The 22,811-nt window shown below is 54.7% G+C and overlaps 1 protein-coding gene across 4 annotated transcripts in view; it reads right to left on the bottom strand.

Moving 5' to 3' along the window:
• Window positions 1-8,594: 8,594 nt before the first annotated feature.
• Window positions 8,595-22,811, bottom strand: part of PAK4 (p21 (RAC1) activated kinase 4) — a 45,880-nt gene continuing 31,663 nt past the window's right edge. For 2 of the 4 annotated variants that reach the window (XM_054580804.1, XM_054580805.1), the window contains exons 2-10: window positions 20,260-20,333; window positions 18,681-18,937; window positions 15,328-15,789; window positions 14,679-15,116; window positions 13,159-13,292; window positions 12,768-12,894; window positions 11,558-11,683; window positions 10,086-10,220; window positions 8,595-9,539 (exon numbers count right to left, since the gene is read on the bottom strand). In XM_054580804.1, the coding sequence (XP_054436779.1) occupies window positions 9,384-9,539; window positions 10,086-10,220; window positions 11,558-11,683; window positions 12,768-12,894; window positions 13,159-13,292; window positions 14,679-15,116; window positions 15,328-15,789; window positions 18,681-18,884 (1,782 nt within the window). In that variant the 5' untranslated portion in view covers window positions 18,885-18,937; window positions 20,260-20,333 and the 3' untranslated portion in view covers window positions 8,595-9,383. The remainder of the gene's footprint in view (window positions 9,540-10,085; window positions 10,221-11,557; window positions 11,684-12,767; window positions 12,895-13,158; window positions 13,293-14,678; window positions 15,117-15,327; window positions 15,790-18,680; window positions 18,938-20,259; window positions 20,334-22,811) is intronic. The other 2 variants (XM_054580807.1, XM_054580806.1) reach the window with 2 other exon arrangements.

A 22,811-nucleotide genomic window follows, 5' to 3' on the forward strand; every position in this document is an offset into this window, starting at 1 on the left:
GTCTGCTGCATCAGACAGTGTATTCGTTTCCTGTGGCTGCCACAATAAATTAGCACAGACTTGGTGGCATAAAATAACAGTTTATTCTCTCACAGTTCTGGAGGCCAGAAGTCTGAAATCAAGGTGTTGGCAGGGACACATTCTCTCCAAAGGCCCTAGGGGGGAATCCTTCCTCTCCAGCCCCAGCTTCTGGAGGCTGCCAGCACTCCTTGGCTTGAGGCCACATCACACCAATCTCTGCTTCTGTGATCACATTGCCTCCTCTTTGCTCTCAAATTTACCTCTGCCTCACTCTTATAAGGACACTTGTCATTGAATTTAGGGCCCACTCAGGTAATCCAGGATGACCTCTTCACCTCAATGTCCCCAACTAATTATATCTATAGAGACCCTTTTTCTATATGAGGTACCATTCACAGGTTCTGAGAATTAGGATGCGGACTTGCCTTTTTGAGGAGCACCGTTCAACCCACAGTGAACAGGGATTCTCTTCAGAGGGCAGGAGCAAAGCTTGGGGATGCCAGAGAGCCTGGCTGATTGGTTCTCATATTTGACCACAAGTCAGAATCTTCTGAAAGCCTTGTTAAACGCAGACAGCCAGGCTCTTTGCCCCAGCTCCCATCCCTAGTTTATGACTCGGTAGCTCTGGGGTGGGGTCCGGGAGGTGATGCTGATGCTGCTGGTCTGGGATCCCTCACTAGAACCACTGTCCTCATGGTTAAGAGCATAGGCTGCCTCAGCAACAGTTCCCACCCTGACCTTGTGTGTCCTTGGGCAAAGGGCTTCCCTTTCCACTCTCCACCATTCTCATGGTGCCCCCAGAGTTTTGCTGGTCCTTGACCTACAAATTCCTTTCACCTCAGGGCCTTTGCACATGCTGCACCATCTGCCTGCAAGGCTTTACACTCCATCCTTCCATGGCTCCTTTCATCTCTATTGATATGTCAGCTCTTCATAACACACATACCCATCTGCCTTTTTTCTACCTAACAATATACCTTGGTTATTGTTCCCTATTGGTACATCAACAGCAATCTGGGCCTTCCCTTGCTATCCCCTATTGCCACACCCTGTTCTTTCTTTCTTGAACTTGGTATGATTTGTAAATATCTATGAGTATATGATTATGTTCTCTTGGTCATGAACTGTGTCACCCCATGAGAACGTCAGCCTCACCAGGGCAGGGCCTTGGGCAGGTTTGTTTATTATTTGTTCCCAGGTCACAGCTGACACAGACTGATTGATGTCTTTGCTGACAGTGATGGCAAGAAGGCCCGGCCCCAGGCAGGAAACGACGTCCAGTGCACCTGAGTCTAGATCTCACAGTTCTCATTGCAAAGCCAGTATCGTGCCCAGGAATATCAGTGCATCCCAAAGCCTAAGCCCACTGATAGAGGAAAAAGTGGGGGGAGGGGGAGTCCTGGAGGGCAGGCGCAGGAGCTTAGAGAAGCCAGGACTGGGGGTGAAGGGAAAACCCAGCCAGGTCAGGAGGGGGCTGAGGGTGGGAGAAAGATGGGCTGTGTCAAGAACGGTCTCTCACAATATAAACCACAGGGGTGGGGAGTGGGAGTGTAGTGAGCCAGCTTCGCCCTGCAGGGGACAACAAAGAGGCAGAAATGAGTAGGGTAGAAGGAAGGAAATGAGAAGGGACAGAGGGAGAGGAGGAAGAGGGTGGAAGAGAGGGAGTCTAAGAGACCAACAGAGAGACAAAGATAAAAAGAGAGGAGAGGTGGAGGTCTAGAGAGGCTGAAGCATAGAGACAGAAAGAGAGAAAAACTTACAGACAAGAGCCAGGGAAGGATCCAGAGGGTCAGAGATACCCAGAAAGTATTACCTGGGGCAGAGGGCGGGTGGGAGTCCTATAACAGTCAGGGAAGGAAACAAAGCATACGCATACCAGAGAAATGTGCCCATGTACCAAATACAAAGTTTGTGCAGATCTCTGAGTGGCACTGATTGGAATAGCGGACCACTGCCAGCTTCCTGAACGGTCATCAGCTGGGACATTCAGTAAATCACAGTAATAATAGATCATGTTTCATATGTTGCATGGAATAGTACCCAGTCATGAACAGGTTGCTTTTTATGCAACAGCCAGGACCAACTACCAAGACGCAAGGTTAAGTAAAATAAAGCAAGGCACAGAAGGAGGTATATTGTGCTAAGAGTTGTGCAAAGTAGGGCATATATCTGTATATGCCTGTGGGTGTTGCCTGGTATATGCATGCATTTCTGGAAGGAAATACAGAAGCTTGTCTTGGTGTCTGCCTCTAGGGAGGGAGTGAAGAGGCCAGAATAGGGAGGGAGGGTAGGAGGTGAACTTGGCAATTTCCCCCTTGGAATTTTGTACATTTTGTGCCATGTGCTTGGATTCAAATGCTAAATAAGATTAAACTATAGAATAAAAGAGAGATACAGAGAAAGTAAAAAAAAAAACAAGGAATAAGGAAGAGAGGGAGGAAGAAAGGGAGAGTTTAATCCAGGAGGCTCCAAACTTCTGATGCCTCTTTTCTGAGCTGTCCCCACCTCCCTAAGCCAGAGGTCAGGACCCTATTTGCTGCCTAATCTCATGCTCCAGCCTCGTCACCTCTCAGCCCCGTTTTCTCCTCAAGCAACCATCTCTCTTCCAGAATTCCCTTTTAGGGGCATGAACCTGGTCAAGTTGACTGACCACTCAGGAAGACAGAGGTTGACTTCTGTTCAGTTCAGACGTGTGGTCCCTGAGGCACAGAAGTGGAGGCTCATTCACCTACCTCATTCTTCAGGAGGCTGTGGCATGGTGCTCATATGCAGAACTCCCAGGCCAAGTGCCCAGGTTCAAACTCAGCGTCTACCCCTCTCTTGTTGTGTGACCTGGTTGGGAGTGTGTACCTCTGTTCCTCAGTCTTCCAGCTATAAAAAGGGATGATGGAGGTGTCTTCTCAAAGGGCTGTTGTGGGTGGGGGTTGTACTCATTTCCTGTGGCTGGGTAAGAAGTCGCCACAAACTTGGATGGTTAGAAGAGCAAGAATGTATTTTATCACAGTTCTGGAAGCCAAAGTCTGAGATCAAAGTGTCAGCAGGGCTGCGCTCACCCTGAAGCCTGGGGGAGAAGCTTCTTTGTGTCGCTCAGCTTCTGGTGGTGCTGGGGTGTGTGGCTCGTGGCTCATGTCTCCTCACTCCAGTCTTTGCCTCATCTTCACATGCTGTCTCCTCTGTGTGTCTCAGATTTCCCTCTGCTTTTCTCTTATAAAAGATATTTTTAGGTCCCACCCAGATAAACCAGAATGATCTCATCTCAAGATCTTTAACTTAGTCACATCTGCAAAGACCCCTTTTCCACATAAAGTCCATTTACAGAATCTGCAGGGGGATATCTTTTGGTGGTGGGAGGCACCATTCAATTCACTACAGGTTAAGTGAGGTTAAACTAGGAGCTCAGCAAAGGTCTGCACATGGTAAGATCTTTTTTTAAAAAATTCTTATTTATTGCTTTATTAGAAAGCTGGGGGGCAGGGAGAAGCATCAATTTTTTTGTTCCACTTATTTATGCATTCATTGGTTGATTGTTGTATGTGCCCTGACCTGGTTTCAAACCCACAACCTTGGAGTATCCAGATGATGCTCTAACCAAACTGAGCTACCTGGCCTGGGACACAGTAAGGTCTTGATGAATGCTAACTATGAGCTTGATTTTGCTTGGCCTACATGATATTGTTAAATGTTTTGAGTGAATTGCCTATCTTTAAGACTCAAGAGCTTTCCCATGAAAATGATGATTTCTGGAGAAAAATCAGAACATTTAGGATTGTGGGGCCAAATTCCCACAAGGCCACAGTGGCCTGAGAAGCGACTGCCCTTCAAAAAGGCACTTGTGCGGCCACTTCTCCACTCCTTGTCTCCTGCCTGGCCCTGGGAGCATCAGAGTTTGAGCCTCCTGGACTGTCCATCCTGCTCACTGCTGCAGCCCGCCACCCAGCTCAAGGCCTGGCACAGGAAGCCTCCAAGGGACAGATGACTTCAGGCCTGGCGCTCCTAGGCCCTGTCACCCAGGTCAGGCCCTTACCCTGCGTCGACCTCAGTCTCCAGAATGAAACGGAGGAAAGTGTGAGATGATTACCTGGGCCCTTCTTGAGAAGTTATAGGGTGTTGGCAGGAGGCAGGCATGAGTTTTGAGGTCGATGATGACAAGCTGCCATTCTCTCGTTCTCAGGCTTAGCAGCCTGTTACAATCTCCTGGATAATTTTCATATTAAATACCTGTGCCTAGGCCCCAGTCCACACTGAAGGGGGTTGTCCTTTGCTTATAGAACAGACCTGCAACATGGCCTTTGAGGCCTTTACTCCTCCCAAGGCCCATCCCTTGTTTATTCATTCTCTCCCTTTAGCCTTCTCCATCTCTTCCCACTGGGAGCCATTCTAATATGTAAATAGGTCTCTTTTTGTTGGTCTTGCAAAATGACTATTTGATGTCCACAATTTGTATTTTATTCACCCAGCCTGGTATTACAGCTCTCAATTTTACTTTTCCATCACTGGTTTAGCTCCCACTTCCCATGGGCATCCTTGGTCCCTGGCTCCTACCGGCTGCCCAGGGGCCCTTCCTCAGCGTGTGCCCCTTTGATGCATCACCTGCTCCCTTGGCGTGGACACCCAGGCTGCCTCCAGCTCCCATCCCATAAACCCTGCTGCAGGGAACACCCTCAGGCACCCTCTCACATGGTCCTGAGGGAGATTTCCTTTAGTAAGTCATTCAGGAGCTGAATTCCTGGAAAATACTACCATTGTTCAAGGGCAATACAGTTGACCCTTGAACAATGTGGGGTCAGGAGTGTCAACCTCCTCATTCCTGCAGTTGACAATCCGTGACTTTCCCAAAACTTAACTTGTCCCTTGGTATCCACAGGGAACTGGTTCCAGGACCCCTGGAAAACACCAAAATCCAGAGGTACTCAAGTTCCTTACATAAAATGACTTAGGTTCACGCATACATTTGGCCCTCTGCATTCTCGGACTCGCAACCAGGGATCAAAAACCACAATGAGATACGACTTCACATCAGTCAGAGTGGCCATCATAAACAGATCAACAAACAACAGGTGCTGGTGAAGCTGTGGAGAAAAGAGAGCACTAGTACGCTGTTGGTGGGAATGCAGACTGGTGCAGCCACTGTGGAAAGCAGTGTGGAATTTCCTCAAAAAGCTGAAAATGGAACTGCCTTTTGATCCAGTGATTCCCCTGCTGAGACTATACCCTAAGAATCCCGAAATGCCAATTCAAAAGAACCTATGCACCCCAACGTTCATAGCAGCCCGATTTACAATAGCCAAGTGTTGGAAGCAGCCTAAATGCCCATCAGTAGATGATTGGATCAAAAAATTATGGTACATTTACACGATGGAATACTACGCAGCAGAAAGAAAAAGAGAACTACTACACTTCGTGACAGCATGGATGGAACTGGAGAGCATTATGCTAAGCGAAATAAGCCAGGGGGCGAAAGACAAATACCATATGATCTCACCTGTAAGCAGAACCTAACCAACAATACAAAGATGCAAGGAAAATAAGACCAGCCACACTGAAAAAAAAGAAAAATAAGAAAAAGAAACCAACAGAGACAAGAGGGAAGGAGGGAGGGGTGGGTGGGGAAAAGGAAGGGAAGGCGCAAGTCAAGGAACATATAGCAAGGACTCATGGACAAATCCAAAGTGGGGAAGGATTGAGGGAAGGAGAGGGGGGAGGGGGTCAGGGGAAGTTGTGGGGGGGAGGCGGAGACCAATGTATTTGAAAAAATAAATTAAAAAGAAATAAACACACACACACACACACACACACACACACACACACACACACACAAAACCAGTACAGGAAAAAAGTCTGTGTATAAGTAAGAGAACACATTCAGTTTGAACCTGTGTTGTTCAAGGGCCAGCTTAGTGATGAAATTTGATTTCTCTGATTACTGATGAGTCTGAGCACCTATGTACACTCTTGTGCCCATTTTTCTATTAAGGTTATTCCTTTTCTTGTTAAAAAACCTTATTGGTGTTAGACTGCAAATATTTTCTCCTATTGTGAACCTGTTACATTTGCTCACGTCCCTCCTTGAACAAATTTCTGATATAATCAAATGTATTTTTTCTTAATAATTTGTTCCTTTGAAGTTTTAAGAAGTCCTTCTCTGCCTCTAGGTGATCGAATGTTTTCTTCTGTCAACTTTGTACTTTACTAGCAGGAAGAAAGGAGCACAATTTTTAGCAAGACATAATAGACTACATTTCCCAGCCTCCATTGTTCTGAATGTAATCACATGACTAAGCTCCGAGCAATGAGGCCACGGTGCAACCACAGGGGTCCTGCCCTTAGAAGAGGAATGCCCTCTACCAGTCCTTCCTTCTGGTGGAGCCAAGTGCCCTTGGACCATGTGGGAGAGGCCACAGTCCCAGGGTGGAGGAGCGTGAGATGGAAGGAGGCTGGGACCCTACTGACTAAGCAGGGCTGAATCCCACACTCCTTGGCCAATCGTAGGTCTCTGTGGCTCAAACTTGATTGGGCCTCAGACTCCCTGGTGGCCTTGTTACAATACAGATTGCCAGGCCCCTCCCAGAGTGTGATTTAGCCTGGAGCGAGTGAGGTCCAGGAACTTGCATTCCCATTAAGTTCCCAGGGATGCTGCCAGTCCAGGAACCACACTTTGACAACCACTGGTCTGACTAGTTTAAATCTGACCTTCACACATCCCTGACTCCCTCTTGTGGACCTTTGCTGTGGCTGAGAGAACATTTACTCCTTGTGAAGCACTATGTCTGGACACTAACACCTGGACAAAGCGAGACCCCTGTGCCACATCCCGGTTGAGGGAGATGACGTCTGTTGCTCCAACCGCACCTGTCCTTCTGAGAGCTTCCTCGTTCACCAGAAGCCTTGTTGGCTGGAAGCCTGTAAAGCTCCCTTGTATGACTCCCTTGCCAGCTGGGATTGGTAAGGTACCGCCAAGAGGACGCTTCCTGTGGGAGTAGAGGGTGGGAAGCTGGACAGTCGTTCTGCTCAGCACAGCAGACACCAGTGGATTCTGGTCATGCACTGACCCATTTTGTCCCTCCAGCCCCACATGCCACTGGCCCCCTGTGGCTCCTTCAGCATCCCCAGTGCCTTGGTAATTGACCTCCTGTATTAAATCCTGTTTGAACCTAGGGGGGTTTCTGACTAATGCTGTGGGAACCCCGCCAGCATGAGCACCAGCAGCAGGAGGCAGGGGCCTGGAGGGGGAGCTCCCAAAGCCATTTCTTAAAACCGCAGGGAAGTGACTGAATACACAGTAACAGCTGAGTTGTCTGGGGCTCTGCCTCCGGGCGCCCAGTGAGATCAGTGTACCCGGGCAGTGCAACTGCCCGTGACATTCTGTTCTGCACTGCCCTTATCTGGTTTGGGGATCTTGGGCACTCCAGCCTCCTGAATGAGTCCGGCAACGGTCCTCTTTTTGTTTTCCGGAACAATTTGTACAATGTGGGAATTACCGGATCCTTCAAAGTGTGCTAAAACTCATTTGTGGAAGCATTCAAGCTCAAAGTATTTTTTCAAAAATATGCATGTGTGGGGTTATTTTGTGTTCTCTTTTGTTTTTGTTTTCTATTTCTCCTTATGCCAATTTTGGCATACCTTTTCTAGACACATTCGCATACAGCAGTTGTTGCTCGAGCTGATATGTTTAAATCAGTGATTACCTAGACCATGTATGGACTTAGGCAGGCTGTCACAGAAAAAGCGCCCCAATTCTTGGGGGAGCTCAGGGTCGGGGAGCTCAGGGAGGGGGGCTGTGGGGACAGTCATATGACAGTGGAGGACAGTGGGAGGTGTGGACCAAGCCGGAATCTCTCTGTCCTCATCGCCTGCTTCGGCTCACAAACCAGGCAGAGGTGGCTGGGGCCAGTGATGCCTGGAAGGCTCTGGAGAGGGGCTCCCTCTTGCGTTCCCAGCTGTCCCCAGCTGTCCCCCTGCTCCTGCCCGACACCTCTCAGCCTGCTGGGGAGGACACATACAGTCCAGCGCTAGCCTGGAGGAGTGCTCAGTGCCCACAGCGCGGAAGCTGCACTGTCACCTCAGTGCCGGCTGGGTTCCTCCTCCCCTTGCTGGGACCCAGGCCCAGCCCCCAGGAGGCTCTCTGAAGCTGGCAGGCCCAGGTCCACCCGTCTTAGCCAAACCCCAAAGTCCATCTGCCCCTTGATCTATTACCTAACATCAGCTCACCATGTATCAGTTCCTCCCCACTGAACAGACTCAAGACCACCTTTTAAAACCAGTTGCCAGAAATCACAGATTTAGTAAATTGGCCATCATGGCAAATGGACTACTCAACCGTTTCCAGGCATGGGAAGGATGTGCGGGTGTCAATGCCGCTCCCCTGAGCAGGAGCTTTAGTGGCTGCCCTTTGACCTGGAACTCCCCACCCTCCCACAGACATGGCCCTTGCCCTAAGCTGGGCTGGACGGGGGTTACGCAGGACGCCCCCTCCTGACCCGAGCCCCTCCCCTAGCATGGCCTGGGCAGGGAGGGGCCTCCATACACACAACACACACAAATCAAGAAAATGTTTTAATTGTAAAACTAACTTGAGGAAACGGAGGACGGGGCTGCGCTGAGGGAGCAGGAACCTGATTCTTCAAGTAGTGGTTCTGCCCCTGGTGCCACCGTGCAGGACAGGGACCATCTGTCCCCAGCTGGGGGCAGAGGCTAGAGTGTTATAAAATGACAATATAAATAGACTTCTAGAAAAGAGACTGTCCAGGTGCAGTAGTCATTTTCTGCAGAGGTTGGGGGTGGGAGGGAAGCCCTGACCTGTCTCCCCATCCGGCCACAGAACGGGGGTGCAGGGCGAAGGGAAAAGGCCACTCTTCAGACATTCATGATCAACCCCCGCCATGGCTCAGTGGGAGAGGGGGCTGTATGTTAGGCAAGGTCTCAGAGACACCCACTCACAGGCTGGAGGACAGAGGAGCTGGACCTTCCGCTTCATGTACACCCACACGTACGCGCGTGCAGGCACACACCTCTTTTGTAGTGTTCTCTCCACCCTCAGCACCCCCCACTGCAGATTTCCAGTGACGGGAGGGCCGCCTGTCCTTCCCGGAGACAGGAAAACACAGCGAGGGCCTGTCCCAGAGGGTGGGGGTAGGGGGTGGTCCTGGGAGTCTCACATGTTCCCACAAGTCCCCATGTTTTTAAGTCACAAAATCAAAACCAGGGTTCAGTAGTAGGGTCCCACACACCACCCCTAGTAAGGAAGGCGGTGGCACATGGAGTGTCTCCCAGGCCAGGAGGAGCAGGGGCCGGCCCCCTACAAGCCTCCGGCAGGGCAGTAGTGACCCAAGGGGATCTTTGGTTCAGGGACAGGGTGGCAAGCCTCATCTGGTGCGGTTCTGCCGCATGAGGGGCACGATGCTGGAAGGCGGGCCCGCTTTGGCCAGGAACGGGTGCTTCAGCAACTCAGCCGCCGTGGCCCGCTGAGCTGGGTCTCGCACCAACAGGCGGTCCAGGAAGCCCTTCAGGGACGGCGACACCTGTGAGGGAGGCAGGGGAGAGGGTCCCTGCTGTGGTCTGAGTGCCAGCTCCACTGCTCACTTGCCGTGAGGGCCTCGGTCTCCTCCTCTGTCACATGGGCAGACATCTACTGCTCAGGCCAGGAAGAAGGAGATGCCAGGTGTCTAGAGCTTGGCCCCAGGGGCTCATCTCCTCCCCATTTTCAAGGTTGGGTGAGAAGCTGGCAGCAGCAGGGACCTGGAGGCACCCTCTTCTCACCAGGTAATCCCTCCACCGGGAAGGTCCCTGCTCCTGGACCTGGCTATGTTGTGCGCCTTCAGCCAGGCCAGCCTGCGCACCTCTGTGGGATGAGGAGGGCACAGGGGACCTATATTTAAATGGACACTCGAGACCTGGGAGGGGGAGGAGGAGCCCAGCACCCAGTAAAATGCCGTCCCAGGAGACATCGACGCCGAATCCTGTCCACGCCCAGTGCTCAGCTTGGGTGTGAGGCCAGGAGGCCCCCAGCCACCCTGCAGTGCTGTGTGCCACCTTCCTCATACCGCCTGTCTGCTGGCAGGGCCCACCTTGTGCAGATTTTTCAGTCGGGGTGGCAGGTTGTCCCGAATCATCTTCATGGCTTTGAGGGGTGGCTCATTGAAGTAGGGCGGCTCTCCATCCACCATCTCGATCACCATCACCCCCAGTGACCAGATGTCCACCTGCAGCGGAGGAATGGACAACAGGTGGAGCTGTGCTGGGCGGGACAGGGCTTGGGGGAAGCCTTGGGGAGGGACAGCCCCCAGCTCTGCTTTTCCCTCTCTGCAGCCTGAGCCCCTGGACCCGAACACCCGCTCTGATGCCCAGCACTCCTCACCCAGGGAGCTCTCTGAAGGGTTCTGCCCATCCAGTCTTTGCCCCCCTTCTCTTTGCCAGGCACCCCTGGTTTCCTCTGGTGGATCCCCTGCTTTGCTCTCAGCCAAGGACGGGTGGCAGACAGGGGGCATGACCAGGTTGGCTTGGACACAGTAACTGGGCCAGGGACGGGCATATGATATAAGCTGAACCAATCAGAGCCAACCCTGAGACTATCCTATGGTGCCAGAGGCGGGAAGACATCTCCCGGCTGCCGGGCTCATCTCTGCGGCCACAAGGGGAGTGCCTGCCTGAGTAAATACCACGGACAGCCAGGGCCCGAAGGTAGAGAGCATGTGGACAGCCAGGCCTGAAACCTGCTACCCACTATTATCACAGTTTTGGGGACCCACAGCTTTCAGGTTTTGCTAAATCCATTTAAGCTGGGTTTGTCACTCATAGGCTATCCTGACTGGGATGTCCCCTCAGAATCTCAAACTAGTCTCCCCTCCCATTGTGACCCCACTCCAGCCTGAGGACCCCCATTGATGTGCTTCCCAGGGTGCTTGTCTCATGGCCAGGCACTGGGTTAGTTGGATCCTGCTGACTGACTGTGGAAGGGTCCTCAAGGCCACAAGCACCAGCTCAAAGGCCTCTGGAACAGGTAGGTGATGGCAGTGAGGGGAGCAGGTCAGCGCAGGCAACAGGAATGGGTGGGGATTACAGCCGAGATGAAGGTGCTGTGCTTTCTACAGCACAGCAGCCCATCTGTGCTGCCCATCATTGCTGTATGAGAATTTGGCCAATGTGCGGCCAAACACCTTGGTTTTCCGACAGAGAATGGAAATTTGGATTTTTATGAGACTTCTGTTATTAAAATGCTTGCAAAAGCATCTTCTGGCCAACCAGCAAGGAACTGGCCATCTTTTGGCCTCTGCACCAGCTGTCAATCAAGGCAGGGCCATGACCACTTCTGCTCAGCATTCTGTTCTCATTGCCAGGCACTAGGCCTGGCTCAGAACTCCTACTCAATCGGGAAGGAATGAATGAATGAACACAGATGCCTACATTTTCTCCCACAGAGTTGTCCCCGGAGACCCATTCCCCAGACTGAGACCCACTTCACCCCAACACTCTGGCTGCTCTGAACTGTCACAGCATGAACTGGTGCTGACAGTGGAACAACCAGCTGCCTCTGGCTCACCTCTGGCCCGTAGGGAAGGCGGGAGATGAGCTCCGGGGCCATCCAATAAGGCGTGCCAACCAATGACTTCCTCCGTGGCACCTCCTTGCTCACCTGGGCACAGAATCCGAAGTCTGACAGCTTTACCTGGGACAGGGCGCAGGCAGCGGGTCAGAGGGGCTGGCAGGGGGAGGATGAGCAGAAGCATCCACCTATTTAATTCCTTGGCCTCCGACATGCTGGGTCGCTACTGTGTAGCCCAGAAGTTAGAGCCAGACCATGGGTAGCTCCGACACTCTGGGAGGGGGCCCTCGGGTGTCACTGCCCCAAGATCACACCATCTGCCTCTAGGCAAGGTCTGCCCTGGGGCTGTTGGGGGAAGTAGTCTGAGTCCTACAGGTACCAAGGCTGGTGCAAGGGCTGAGACCAGGGCTGGCTCCCAAAGCTCACGCCCTGAACCTCTGCTTCCCTGGAGTATGAGGACACCCGGCCTTCCTCTGCAACAATCTGGTCCATAGAAACAAGGATCTACATCCTTTGTGGAACCATAGGCCCCTTTCAGACACTTGAAGGTATCTATGGATCTTCTCACCCCGAGAAAGCATGCCCAGAGTATGTACAAGTTCAAGTGGCTCCCAAATGTCCCTAAAACACATCTGTAGACATCTTTAGGTGTTCACAGACCCTACACTGAAACTCTCCATGAAAATGAGCTCCATGCTGCCACCTCCGTTGCCTGAATTAACTTTCCTGAAGGAGGGTGGGCGAATCACCAAGAACTGGGTGAAAGTCCAGGGACGCTCCCTCAGAAAGTCCATTTATGGAGCATGAATGCAGATTCTGGGTACTTTGAGGCTTATCCACAGATCTGAGATTCAGAACTTCAGTCTAGAAGACAGGAGACAGGACCTGGGTCCACTGCCCACCCCAGGTCCTTGGTCTCAGTGGTGGGAGAAGCATGTGGCCGAACTGTGGTGGCCACCCAAACACGTTCTCCCCTCTCTGAGCCTAGGGAAAGACTGCAGTTGCCAGCATCCTGAGCTGATGGCAGAGCCCCTGCCAGCCTGGGCTCCCAATGACTTCATTAACAGAGCCCTCACTGCCCTGACCCTGGAGTGGTGCACGAGGAACAAACTGATCCTCACGCGACTGAACTGGGGCCACAGCCTACTGTGATGACAGAAGGGGAGCTAGGGAGGGCGGCGGAAGCCCAAGTCACCCAAATCCTCACCCTGCCATCGTGGGTCAGCAGGATGGAGTCGCTCTTGATGTCCCGGTGGATGACGCCCTGGGCATGGAGCACAGACAAGGCCTGCAGCACAGCTAGGCACACTGAGGCAATCTGCTCCTCGTTCATTCTGCGTGGGGAGGAGTAAGCAGTGGGACAAACGGCACCGCCCCAGGGGCCTGAGGGGGATCTCTGCTCTGGGGACCTGAGGGGAACCCAGCCTTGCCCTGGGAGCCTGAGGGGGACACAGCCCTGCTAGCTCTGCTACCCCAAGGGGTCTGAAGGGGACTTTGTCCTGTCATGGGAGAGGTCTGAGGGGACCCGGCTCCACTTTGGGGGGGCCTGAGGAGATAGCAGGCCAGGTGTCAGCCAGGGTCCAACTGCCTGGCAGTACCTGGTGTGGGTGACGATGTCGGTGAGGGCGCCTCCCTCCAGGAACTCCATCACCACCCAGAGCTCATCCCCCACCAGGTAGCTGTTGTACATCTCCACCACGTTCTCGTGCTGGTAGTCCCGCATGATCACCACCTGGTGCGGGAGACCGGGTCAGCGTGGCAGGGGAGGGCCGCTACCCCCTACCTTCGGACCCAGCCATCAGGCGCCCTCCTGCCTCCCTCTTGGGCCAAGGCTTGGGCGCTGCCACATTGCAGGCCTGATCCTACCTCTCTCTCACCCTTGCTCATCAGGATTACCCTGGAACTGCCCCTCCTCCGCCACTTCCAAGGTCAACAGACCACAAAGGCAGCTTAAGGCCAGAAGCCTCCATTCTGAGGGTCCTCCCTAACCCATGCCCACACCTTTCTGATCCCTACCTGTGACTAGTCCTGAGCTGGTGGTCTCTGAGTGGCCCTGAAGGCCAGGTTGGTGGTGGGAGAGGAAGGTGGGAAGAGAGTGTCTAAGCACAGGGTTGAGATCAGGACAAGCAGGTAGTAGCCCAGGTGAGAAAAGGCATTGGGTGGAGGATTTCATGGCAAGAAGGCCTAGCCAGGCAAAACCTGGGGGAGGTGGGGAACAGACGTTTATAGGACCACATTCAACAAAAGCCCATGGTGCAACTGGAACACTGTAATACTTGGGGGGGGGGCGGGGAGGGAGCTGAGGGGATTATGGGCACAGTTGAATGCTGAGTGATCCTGCATCGGGGTCCAGGGGCTGCCCCCACACAGAGCCCTCTCTGGAAAAAGTCCGATGTCTGCCTTTGTAACTAGCTTCCTGGCAGAGAGGTCACCAAAAAAGAGCTGAAGTTCAAGGCTAGACAGAGCCAAGGACCTAGATGGGGGTGGGTTTTGAACACTAAGCAAAGGGCTAGGCCTTTATCCTGAGAGCACTGGGGACCTTGCAAGGGTTAGTAAGGCCTGGGGGGGAGGTGGTGGCATGGTGGGCCTGCCATCATAAAGAGCCCTTTGGCTGCTGTGTGGGAAATGCCAAGGGGGAACTGAAGGAGGCCAAGGCAGGGCCCAGTGAGTAAAGAGGGGGCTATGGGGCCTGGGGCCTGGGGCAGGGGGTGGGTACTGGAGCCAGCGAGGTCCAGCGCTCTGGCCTGAGAACAGGGTTGGTGGGGCTTCTCTGAGACTGGCGACCAGAGAACAGACAAAGGTTTGGGGAGATACTTTGGGGTCAACTTGGGACTCATTGGGTATGAGGGGCCTGAAAGACACTTAGAGGGCTGAGTTCCGTGGGCCTAAGGGTCCCAGAGCTGGGGCTCGGGCAAGGACCAGGAGAGGGACAGAGGCATGGTTGTGGGTATTGTGGGGACAGAGGAGGAGGAGTGAGGAGTGAGGAAGAGGGCCCAACTCTGGGAAGCCCAGCCTTGAAGCGCCTTCTTCCATCCTCATGGCCTTAGGGCCACCACCCCATTGAGGGAGGGGCACCAGGAAGAGGAAGAGGGCAGCACACGGAGACCAGGCGGCCCACCTCATTGAAGAGCAGCTCGCGCCTCTGCTGCTTGCGCAGGTCCATCTTCTTGACGGCCACCAGACGACCCGAGCTGCGCACGGTGGCGATACACACAACCCCTGTGGAGCCCTCACCGATCTTGATGAAGTTGTCCAGGTAGGAGCGGGGGTCACCAGGGTCCACCACCAACTGCAGAGCAGCCCGGAACTGCTCATGAGACACACGCTGGGGTTCCCGCTGTGGAGAACGGGGTCCAGGAGGCCCAGGGGCGGGGACGCCGGCGGGGACAGCAAGGGTTCGGGCTGGAAGGGCCAGCTGGGGCTCAGAGGCATGGGGGCCCAGCACTCCAGGGCTGGGGGGAACACGGGCTCGTGTGGGAGGCCGGGAAGAGGAAGACTGGGGGACAGCCAGGCCCCCCACTGATGGCCCGTTGGGGGCCATGCCGTGAGGCTCCCCCTGAAACAGAAAAGAGAGGAGGCTGTCAGTGGAGGGGCCAGGGGCCAGCTCTGCTCTCCTAACAGGACAGGGGCCCGGCTGTGGCACAGACACATGGCGGTCAGGATGGAGATGGACAGTGGGCTGGGCACAGGCTGGAGTTGGTGGGTGCGGACAGGGAAAGCTTTGGGCAAGGGGACAATGGGGGTCTTGGGGCAGGGGGATCAGTTACCTGGGTGCCCCGGGATGGGTGATCCGTATCAGCCCGCGGGTACGTGTTAAAGGGCCGGCCAGCTGCCACTTTCGCCCCACTGGCCACACCAGTAGGCTGGGGGGTGCTGACATCAGGGCCCGAGAGGGGGCGCTTGTCCCGGGAGGACTCCTGGGGGCCCCCTGAGCCCTCCCTGGAAGACTTGGGCTTCTTCTCTGGCCCCACCCGCCGCCGGTCACCACTGTTGCCACTCCCCTCGCTGCGACCAGCAACCCGGCCTTGGCCGCCTGCCTTCTCTGGGCCCCCTCTGGCCATGGCGGCCTGCTCCGAGGGCATCCCATTTTCCTGGCGGGCACGGGTGGGTGGCGGCGGTGGGCTGTCTCTCCTCAGGGAATTGGAGCGTGTCACCGACATGTTCTCAAACTCGTCCAGTAGCAGGGTGAGGGCCCCATCCTTGGCACCTTTGCTGCCCCGCACGATGGTCTGGGGTCCGGGGTCCAGGGCAATGGTGGGGTAGGGGCCGGGGAAGGAGGCGGGGGACAAGGGACATGTAACCAACACACAAAGACAGGACAACACAACACACACAGAGACAAGACAGAGACAAATGAAGAAATGCCATGGGGTGATGATGGGGCTGGGCGGGGGGCGGGGGTGCAGCACCAGAGGCCCCGCAGCCCCTCCCCCAGCACAGAGAAGTCAGCAGCAGGAAGGGAGCTGAAGGAGTAACCTACCCTCAGTCAGGCTGTCACCTCCCCACCCCCCACCTGGAGACCGGATGCCCTGAGAGGCACCCTCCTGTCTTTCTCCTGCTCTCCTGGCCCGGGGGAGGTTCCTGCCGTGGGGGGTGATGGGGAAGGAGGGCAGAGGCCATGCCACTGCATCATCAGCCCTGGAGAGCTACAAATGACAGGATTCTGGGGCCCGGATACAGCCTGGTACTTCCTCCCCTACAGTCTGCCAGTGTTGTTCACCCTGGATGCCAAGGGTGGGGTACAGGGAGAGTCAGAAAGGACTGGGCCCGGTGTAGTGGGCAAGAGTGCCCAGAAGAGGGGGTGGCAATGGGAATGCCTACGGGGGCCGGACATAGTGGAAAGTGTATCCCAAATCCACCCAGTGCTTGCCCTCCACGCCCACCACCCTGATCCAGGTCATGGCCACCTCTCCACGTCATGGCCTCCAGGGTTCCCCGCCCCCACTTAGCTCCAGGCACATGGACCTCATTGCTCCTCAAACACACAGGCAGCTCCTACCTCAGGGCCTTTGTGCTGCCAGTTCACTCAGCCTGTACTGTAGCATCTTGCCCCTAGTATGCCATGGCTCCCTCCCTCCCTTCCTTCAGGTCTCTGCTGGAAACTCAGCTTCTCAGAGCGAGGTTTTTGTTGACCAGCCATCTAAAATGCTAGACCCTAACACTTCTTATCCCCCTCCCTGCTTTTTCTTTAGAGCACTTAAAACCAGTGGACATCAGCACACCCACAGTTCCCCTGGTGCAATGTGTGTGAGGGCAGCGACTGGGTCCTCCTGCTTCTGCTCTTGCTAAATCTGAGTACCTAGAACAGTGTCTGGTAGGCAGAAGGTGCTCGGTAAACATCTGCTGAACCAGTGAGTGAGGGGAGCTGGGTGGAGGCTGTGAGAAGCAGAGAATGTGGCCCCCCAGCCCTGTGCTGTCAATCACTGATACAAAGGAACATGGGCCCAGAGCTGTCAGACACCCTGAAGTCAGGATCGCCTCTACTGTGCAGAAGACACTAATCCCACAAAACCCACCTACTGGCCACAGTGCCCCTATGGGGCCTGCCCCTGCCTCTCCTGGGCCTTGGCTACCAGCCTGGAAGCCTGCCTTTGCCCAGGGACCCTGTGAATCAAAACAGAGAGCTGGTCAGGCTTTAGTATTAAAAGTGCCTGGGGGTTGGGGGAGGGCCCAGGAGGACTGGGCAGCAAACACAAGTGCCACAGGGGACCCAGGACAGTGCTAGCCTATGTGACACCTTTGTGTGAATTAAGACAAGGTGCCCCTTCCTCCTGGTGGACACAGCCCCAAGCAAGACCTGCGGCTGGCAGGTCAAGCAGAGCCCAGATTTAGGTGGTGTCCTAGTGAGGGCATAAACAGCACCCAAGCAGTTACAGGGCTGGGCAGGGGACAGAACTGAGGTGGCCCAGGTGGGGCCTGTGGCTCAGAGGAGTCCGTGCCCTGACGGTGGAGGCAGCTGCCTCTCAGCTCCAGCTGATCCATCAGAAGCCAGAAATAGAGGTTTGGACATGAAATCTCTCGCCTTTTTAAGCAATGACAAACACTTCAAAACATTCAAAAGCACCCTGCATGGGACACAGGAACATCCCAGTGGGCCACCAGACTGAGACCCTGGTGGGAGAGTGCCCCCACTTGTGTCTATGCCCACCTCCCCGACCCCAGGGCTTCCCTCCCCACCCCGCCCCGCCCAGGCTGGGCTGAGCAACCCTAACCCTAACCCTAACCCAGCTGGAGAGGATGAGTCAGCCGCAGGCCTGGCCTCAGGCACAGAGTCTGCTACACCCGCCTCCACCCCTGGAACAAACCTGGCTTCATTCCCTGGGCTGAGGCCATTCCCATTCCCACTGCCTTTGAGATAAAGTCCATGATCCCAGGCAGGTGTGGCCTTACCCCCGACAGGCTGGGCTAACTGCAGGCCATGCCTGGGCCCCTGAACCCTGAAGACAGGAAAAGCGTTTAAGAGCATGAGCCTTTTAAACAGACCTTGGTTCAAATCCCAGCTCTGTCCTTTTGTTCAGGATGGTACGGAAAAAAATAATCCCCCCAAAAACAAAAAGCCCCCAATGCCCATGTGGGCCTCTTCTTCCACTAAGAGCCCTGTCGCCCCACCTTCTGCTTCAGGGCTCAGTTAAGGTGCCCCTACTCCAAGAAGTGGGTCTCAACCCCAGACGCCTCCTCTGGGTTTCCCCAGCCCAGCCCTGAGCACTTGGGGTAGTCAGCATCTGGGAACAGGCCTGTGCCATACCACTGCCATGGGCACTCTGTAAGGGCCCAAGGACAAGTTTGTGGCACTGGGGTCAGGAACACAGAGCTCTAGGTGTGAGGCTCCAGGAGGGCACAACTTAGAAGCTGGTGGAGGGACTGTTGGAGGGACAAGGTGTGAAGTTCCCAGGGGTGGGGTCAGTGTTGAGAGGCAAGGTAAGGGGTCAGGGGGTGGAGAGGTGGGTGAAAGGCCACTGTTGGGGGTGAGGGTGAAGGACTGAGGTGTGTGTTGGAGGTCACAAGAAATGGGGGTTAGTGAGGAGATGTTGGCCATAGGGTCAAGTGCAGGGTTAGGGGCCGGGGTCCCTCTGTAGGGGCTGGTGTGGGTCAGGAGAGGCGGCGGTGGGTGCTGGCATACCTTGGGGGCCTCATGCTGAATGGAGGTGATGCAGGCAGGGTCGATAAGGGGCTTGGGCCGGCGAGCCGACTCCTCGATCAGGCTCTGCCACTGGCGAGGCAGCCCCGTGAACTTCTGCTCATGCTGGTCAAAGCCCGTGTGCACACGGTGCTCGAAGTTGGATGGCGCTGAGATCTCTACCCGCTTCTTCTTCTTCCCAAACATGGCACCAAAGCTCTTAGTACCAGGGTGGCGCAGACTTGGGCTCCACAGCAGGCCTGCAGGAGGGGCCACTCACTAGAAACCACCCATTTCTCCCTGCTCCTCTAGCCCTGTCCTGGCCCTGCCCATTCTTGTCCCCTTCCTGGTCTCCCACTCTTCCCTCCACCTCCACAGTCTGTCCTTCATATATAACCTGAGGGACTCCATGAGCACCTGCGTCAAGTCACATCTCTCCTCTGCTGAGTGTCATCCTGTGGCTCCATCTCACTCAGGGGAAAAGCCAAGTCCTCCCTGTGGCCCACCCCACATGACCTGTTCCCATCTCCTCTCTACTTGCATCTCCCCCTCACTCACACTGGCTTTCAAACCTCCGGGCCTTTGCCCTGGCTGTTCCCTTTATGAAATACTCTCCCCCCCGTATCCACACATGGCTCTGTCCCTTCAGGTCTCAGGCTCCTTGGTGAATCCTTTCCTGACTATTCCAAATAAAAGAGTCCCCATGCCCCACTATCCTTCCCCCATATCACTTCATAGCAAATTTAACTTCTAGAAATTCTGCTGTTCATTCTTGTGTTTACTAATTTAGTTCCTACAGCCCCAACACTAGAATATCAATGCCACAGTCTAGGTCTCATCTGCTCAGTTCCCCGTGTGCCACCCCATGCCTAGCAGTGTCTAGCACACAGTGTGCTCAGTGACAGGTTCCAAACAGCCTGGCCATCACCATCCTGCTTTCCCAGCCTGGATTCCGGGCCAGGAATACCACACCCCTTTGGTCACTTGTTCAACAAATGGCTACCGAGGCTCCGTTCTCTGTGTGATGCCCAGGCAGCCTCATTGCAATATGTGCGCCTCGCAGGAGCCTCAGGCTCACAAGAGGGAAGTTCCTCACCAAGATCACACAGTGGGGAGACCTACTTCATAACAGATACTAACAGACAAAACAGTCTGTTTTTAGGGTCTGGGGTCTCCGGTCAGGCCCTCAGAATAATACCAGGTACAATGTAAATGCTTAATGAAAGCTGGCTTAAAAACCAAAGGGGCCAAAGGGAAGACACGCTGATGGTGGCGTCCCACCGGGAGACCAGAGAAACAATGGGAAGGGGAGCGAGATGAACAGAGTAAGTCTCTGCCACTTAGTCTGCGTGACCTTGAACAAGTGACTTAACTTCTCTGTGCTTTGGATCAACCTCCATAGAGCTGCTGTAAGAATTAAACAAGCAGAGCTGGGCGCAGAGCTAGGCGCAGAGAGTGGGCCCTGTCCTCGTTTGCTATCCTGATGGCGAGGATTATTCTTCACAGTGTCTAAGGGAGGAGGGGGCTCAGGTCCGGATCCCCTGTCCCACACACAGGCACACAGGCCCTGGAATCCACAGACCTGGTTTGTCACTGGCTGTGCTAGAAGTGCCCTTGGGCAGGTGATGTCTCCTCTTGGGGCTTCGGGTTATTCATCTGTAAAATGGGAAGAAAACATCACTCACCTATACATTCACTAATTTATTCAGTCACTCATTCAGTAATAACTCATTCCTTTGTGCCCAGCCTGTGCTAGTCAATGTTAGGGACATAGTGTAATGGAGACCGCTTCTGACAGCCCAGAGTGGCTGAGGCTGGGGTCAGGGAGCACCAGACCCAGCCTGGAGGGATGGCATGGTGGAAATGAGGGGAGGATTCCCAGGAGAGGTGCCACGTGAGCACAGACCCAAAGGATGAGGGAAGACACCCTGGGTGGGGATTTTGTCTGGTTCATGGCTGGCTTCCCAGCACCTGGCAGAGTGCCCGGCACAGGGTCAGCCCCAAGCTCTCCTCCCATGGCAAAGCTGCTCCTTTCCTGTGGGAGCAGCTCTATGAGGTGAGGCCAAATAGGCTGCCACCCCTTGTTCAGAGGAAGGACCATCAATGGGCAGCCTCCGGGAGAACCGGTTTGGTAGTGGGAGGGAGGTGGGTAGGGACCTACCAGTCAACCTGTCTCAACTGGTCCGGGCCTGTTGGCCAGCAGGTGGCCAGAACTAGGTCTGGCCAAGGCTCCCCCAGCCAGCCCAGTTTCTTGCATGCTCCAGGGACCCCAGCTGCCTACATGTGGGGTGGGACAACCCTGGTCAGGAAGAAGGAGCCCCTTTGCCTCTGCCTCAACTCCTAAATCCCCACCAAGCCAGGAGCCCTTTCAGTGTCCCCCGCAACCCTGTTCCAACCCTTTGAACACTGCCCAGCCCTCCCTCCCAGATTTCCATTGGTGGCCTCTCTTGTTCTCTCTCTCTCTCAGCTTCTCTGTCCTCAGCTCTGTCATTCTAGTTCTAGTTCCTTGCTTTGTCCCTATACCTGACCCTCTGCCATTTTCCCTGCTCTGTCACGCCAGATCTTCACCCTGTGTCCTATCACCTCCTGTCCACAAGTAACTAACCTCCTTTGGCCCCAGGCATAGCCTCACTCCTCCCCTTGGACTTTCTCATGCTTTGCCCTGCCCATCCTCCATTCCTCAGCCTGAGGCCTCTGCAGGATGGGGTGACCCCTTATTAAACCCTGGAGAAGGAAAAGCCCAAGATTCAGGTGGGGTAGGCAGGAGGTAGCTTGGAATGCAGGGCAGACAACACAGAAGCCATCTCTGCATACTGCAGCCAGTCCCAGCCCCAGCCAAATGTGACCCCACAGGGGAAGGGGGTGAAAGGGCACACCTCCGGATATTTGCCGGGGGCCACCCCTTCCCTCTGGGCACCGCATGGAAGGCAGGACAAACAGAGGAACTGACCATGTTTATAACGATCAGGCAGGAGCCGCACCCCGGGGCAGCTCCCAGCACAGCCAGCTCTTACACCAGGCACCACCTTCCTACCAAGTCTCCAAGCTTCTAACCTTATTTATGGGGGCTTCAGAAGAAAAGGGAGAGGAGCTGCTACTTACAGGGGCCTGCACCAGGAATGGGGGTGGGTGTTGGGCAAAGAGCGGGTGCTGAAGTTCCCAAGGCAAGCTTGTAACTTAGGAGTTGGAGAGCCCAGGGTCCAAACTTGAGCTCTACTGCTACACATTGTGCCACCTCATTTTCTGTGTCCGTGAAGTGGCATGAGCCAACCTACCTTGGACCTCACTGTGCGGCCCTGGGCCTGCAGCTCAGCCACTCTGTGCCTTAGTTTCCCTCTCTGTTAAAAGAGAGCTATGACAGTATGAGCTTCCCAGAGTTATAGGGAGACACTGAGGACACAGGCACCGGTGGCTGGGCTGCTAGGCAACTGCACACAGTGAGGAAGTGCGTCACCTTTAGAGCAAGAACCAACACTGACTGAGCACCTACTGGGCTCTGGCCCCTCTTCTGAGTACTCAACCCAGAGTCCCTCATTTACTCTGCGCACCTAACCCAGTAGGAAGGGGCCACTTACAAGCCCCTTGTTAAAGACCAAAAAAAAAAAAAAAAAAAAAAAAGTCAGACAAAAGCCACAAGGCACAGAAGACACACCACTTGCCCATTCACACAGCTTGGTAGCAGTGTGGCTGTGAGATTCCAGGCCTGTCCAGCCCAGAGCCTGGGGCCCCAAAGTTCTTGGAATTAGCAGCATGTGCCTCTTGGGAGATTACATGCACCGGGCCCTGCTTGGTACTCTCTGTGCCTAATCCCATTCCATCCTCACAATAACCTGTGAGCTAGGCACTCTCATCATCTCCAATTCACAGACAGGGGCCCCCGAGGCCCAGAGAGCAGAGGCCCTTGTCCAAGGCACCTGGGATTTGAGCCTGGGGAGCTGGACACTGAAGTCCAGGCTCTTGTCTGCCTGCCCTGCCCCTGAGAGCTGCAGCGAGACGCTACTGTCATCATCATCGTTATCATCTCCAAGGCTGGTCCTGGCCTCCCCCTACGCCCATGCCCAGACCTTGCCCTTCCTCTCCTGCCCTGAACCCTACTGTGGGCGAGGGTCCCTACTTCCTACCTGACTGTCCCAG

The sequence above is a fragment of the Pteronotus mesoamericanus genome, unplaced genomic scaffold (genome assembly GCF_021234165.1).
Source record: "Pteronotus mesoamericanus isolate MK-2021 breed Mesoamerican mustached bat unplaced genomic scaffold, CSHL_Meso_final contig_639, whole genome shotgun sequence".
Taxonomy (NCBI): domain Eukaryota; kingdom Metazoa; phylum Chordata; class Mammalia; order Chiroptera; family Mormoopidae; genus Pteronotus; species Pteronotus mesoamericanus.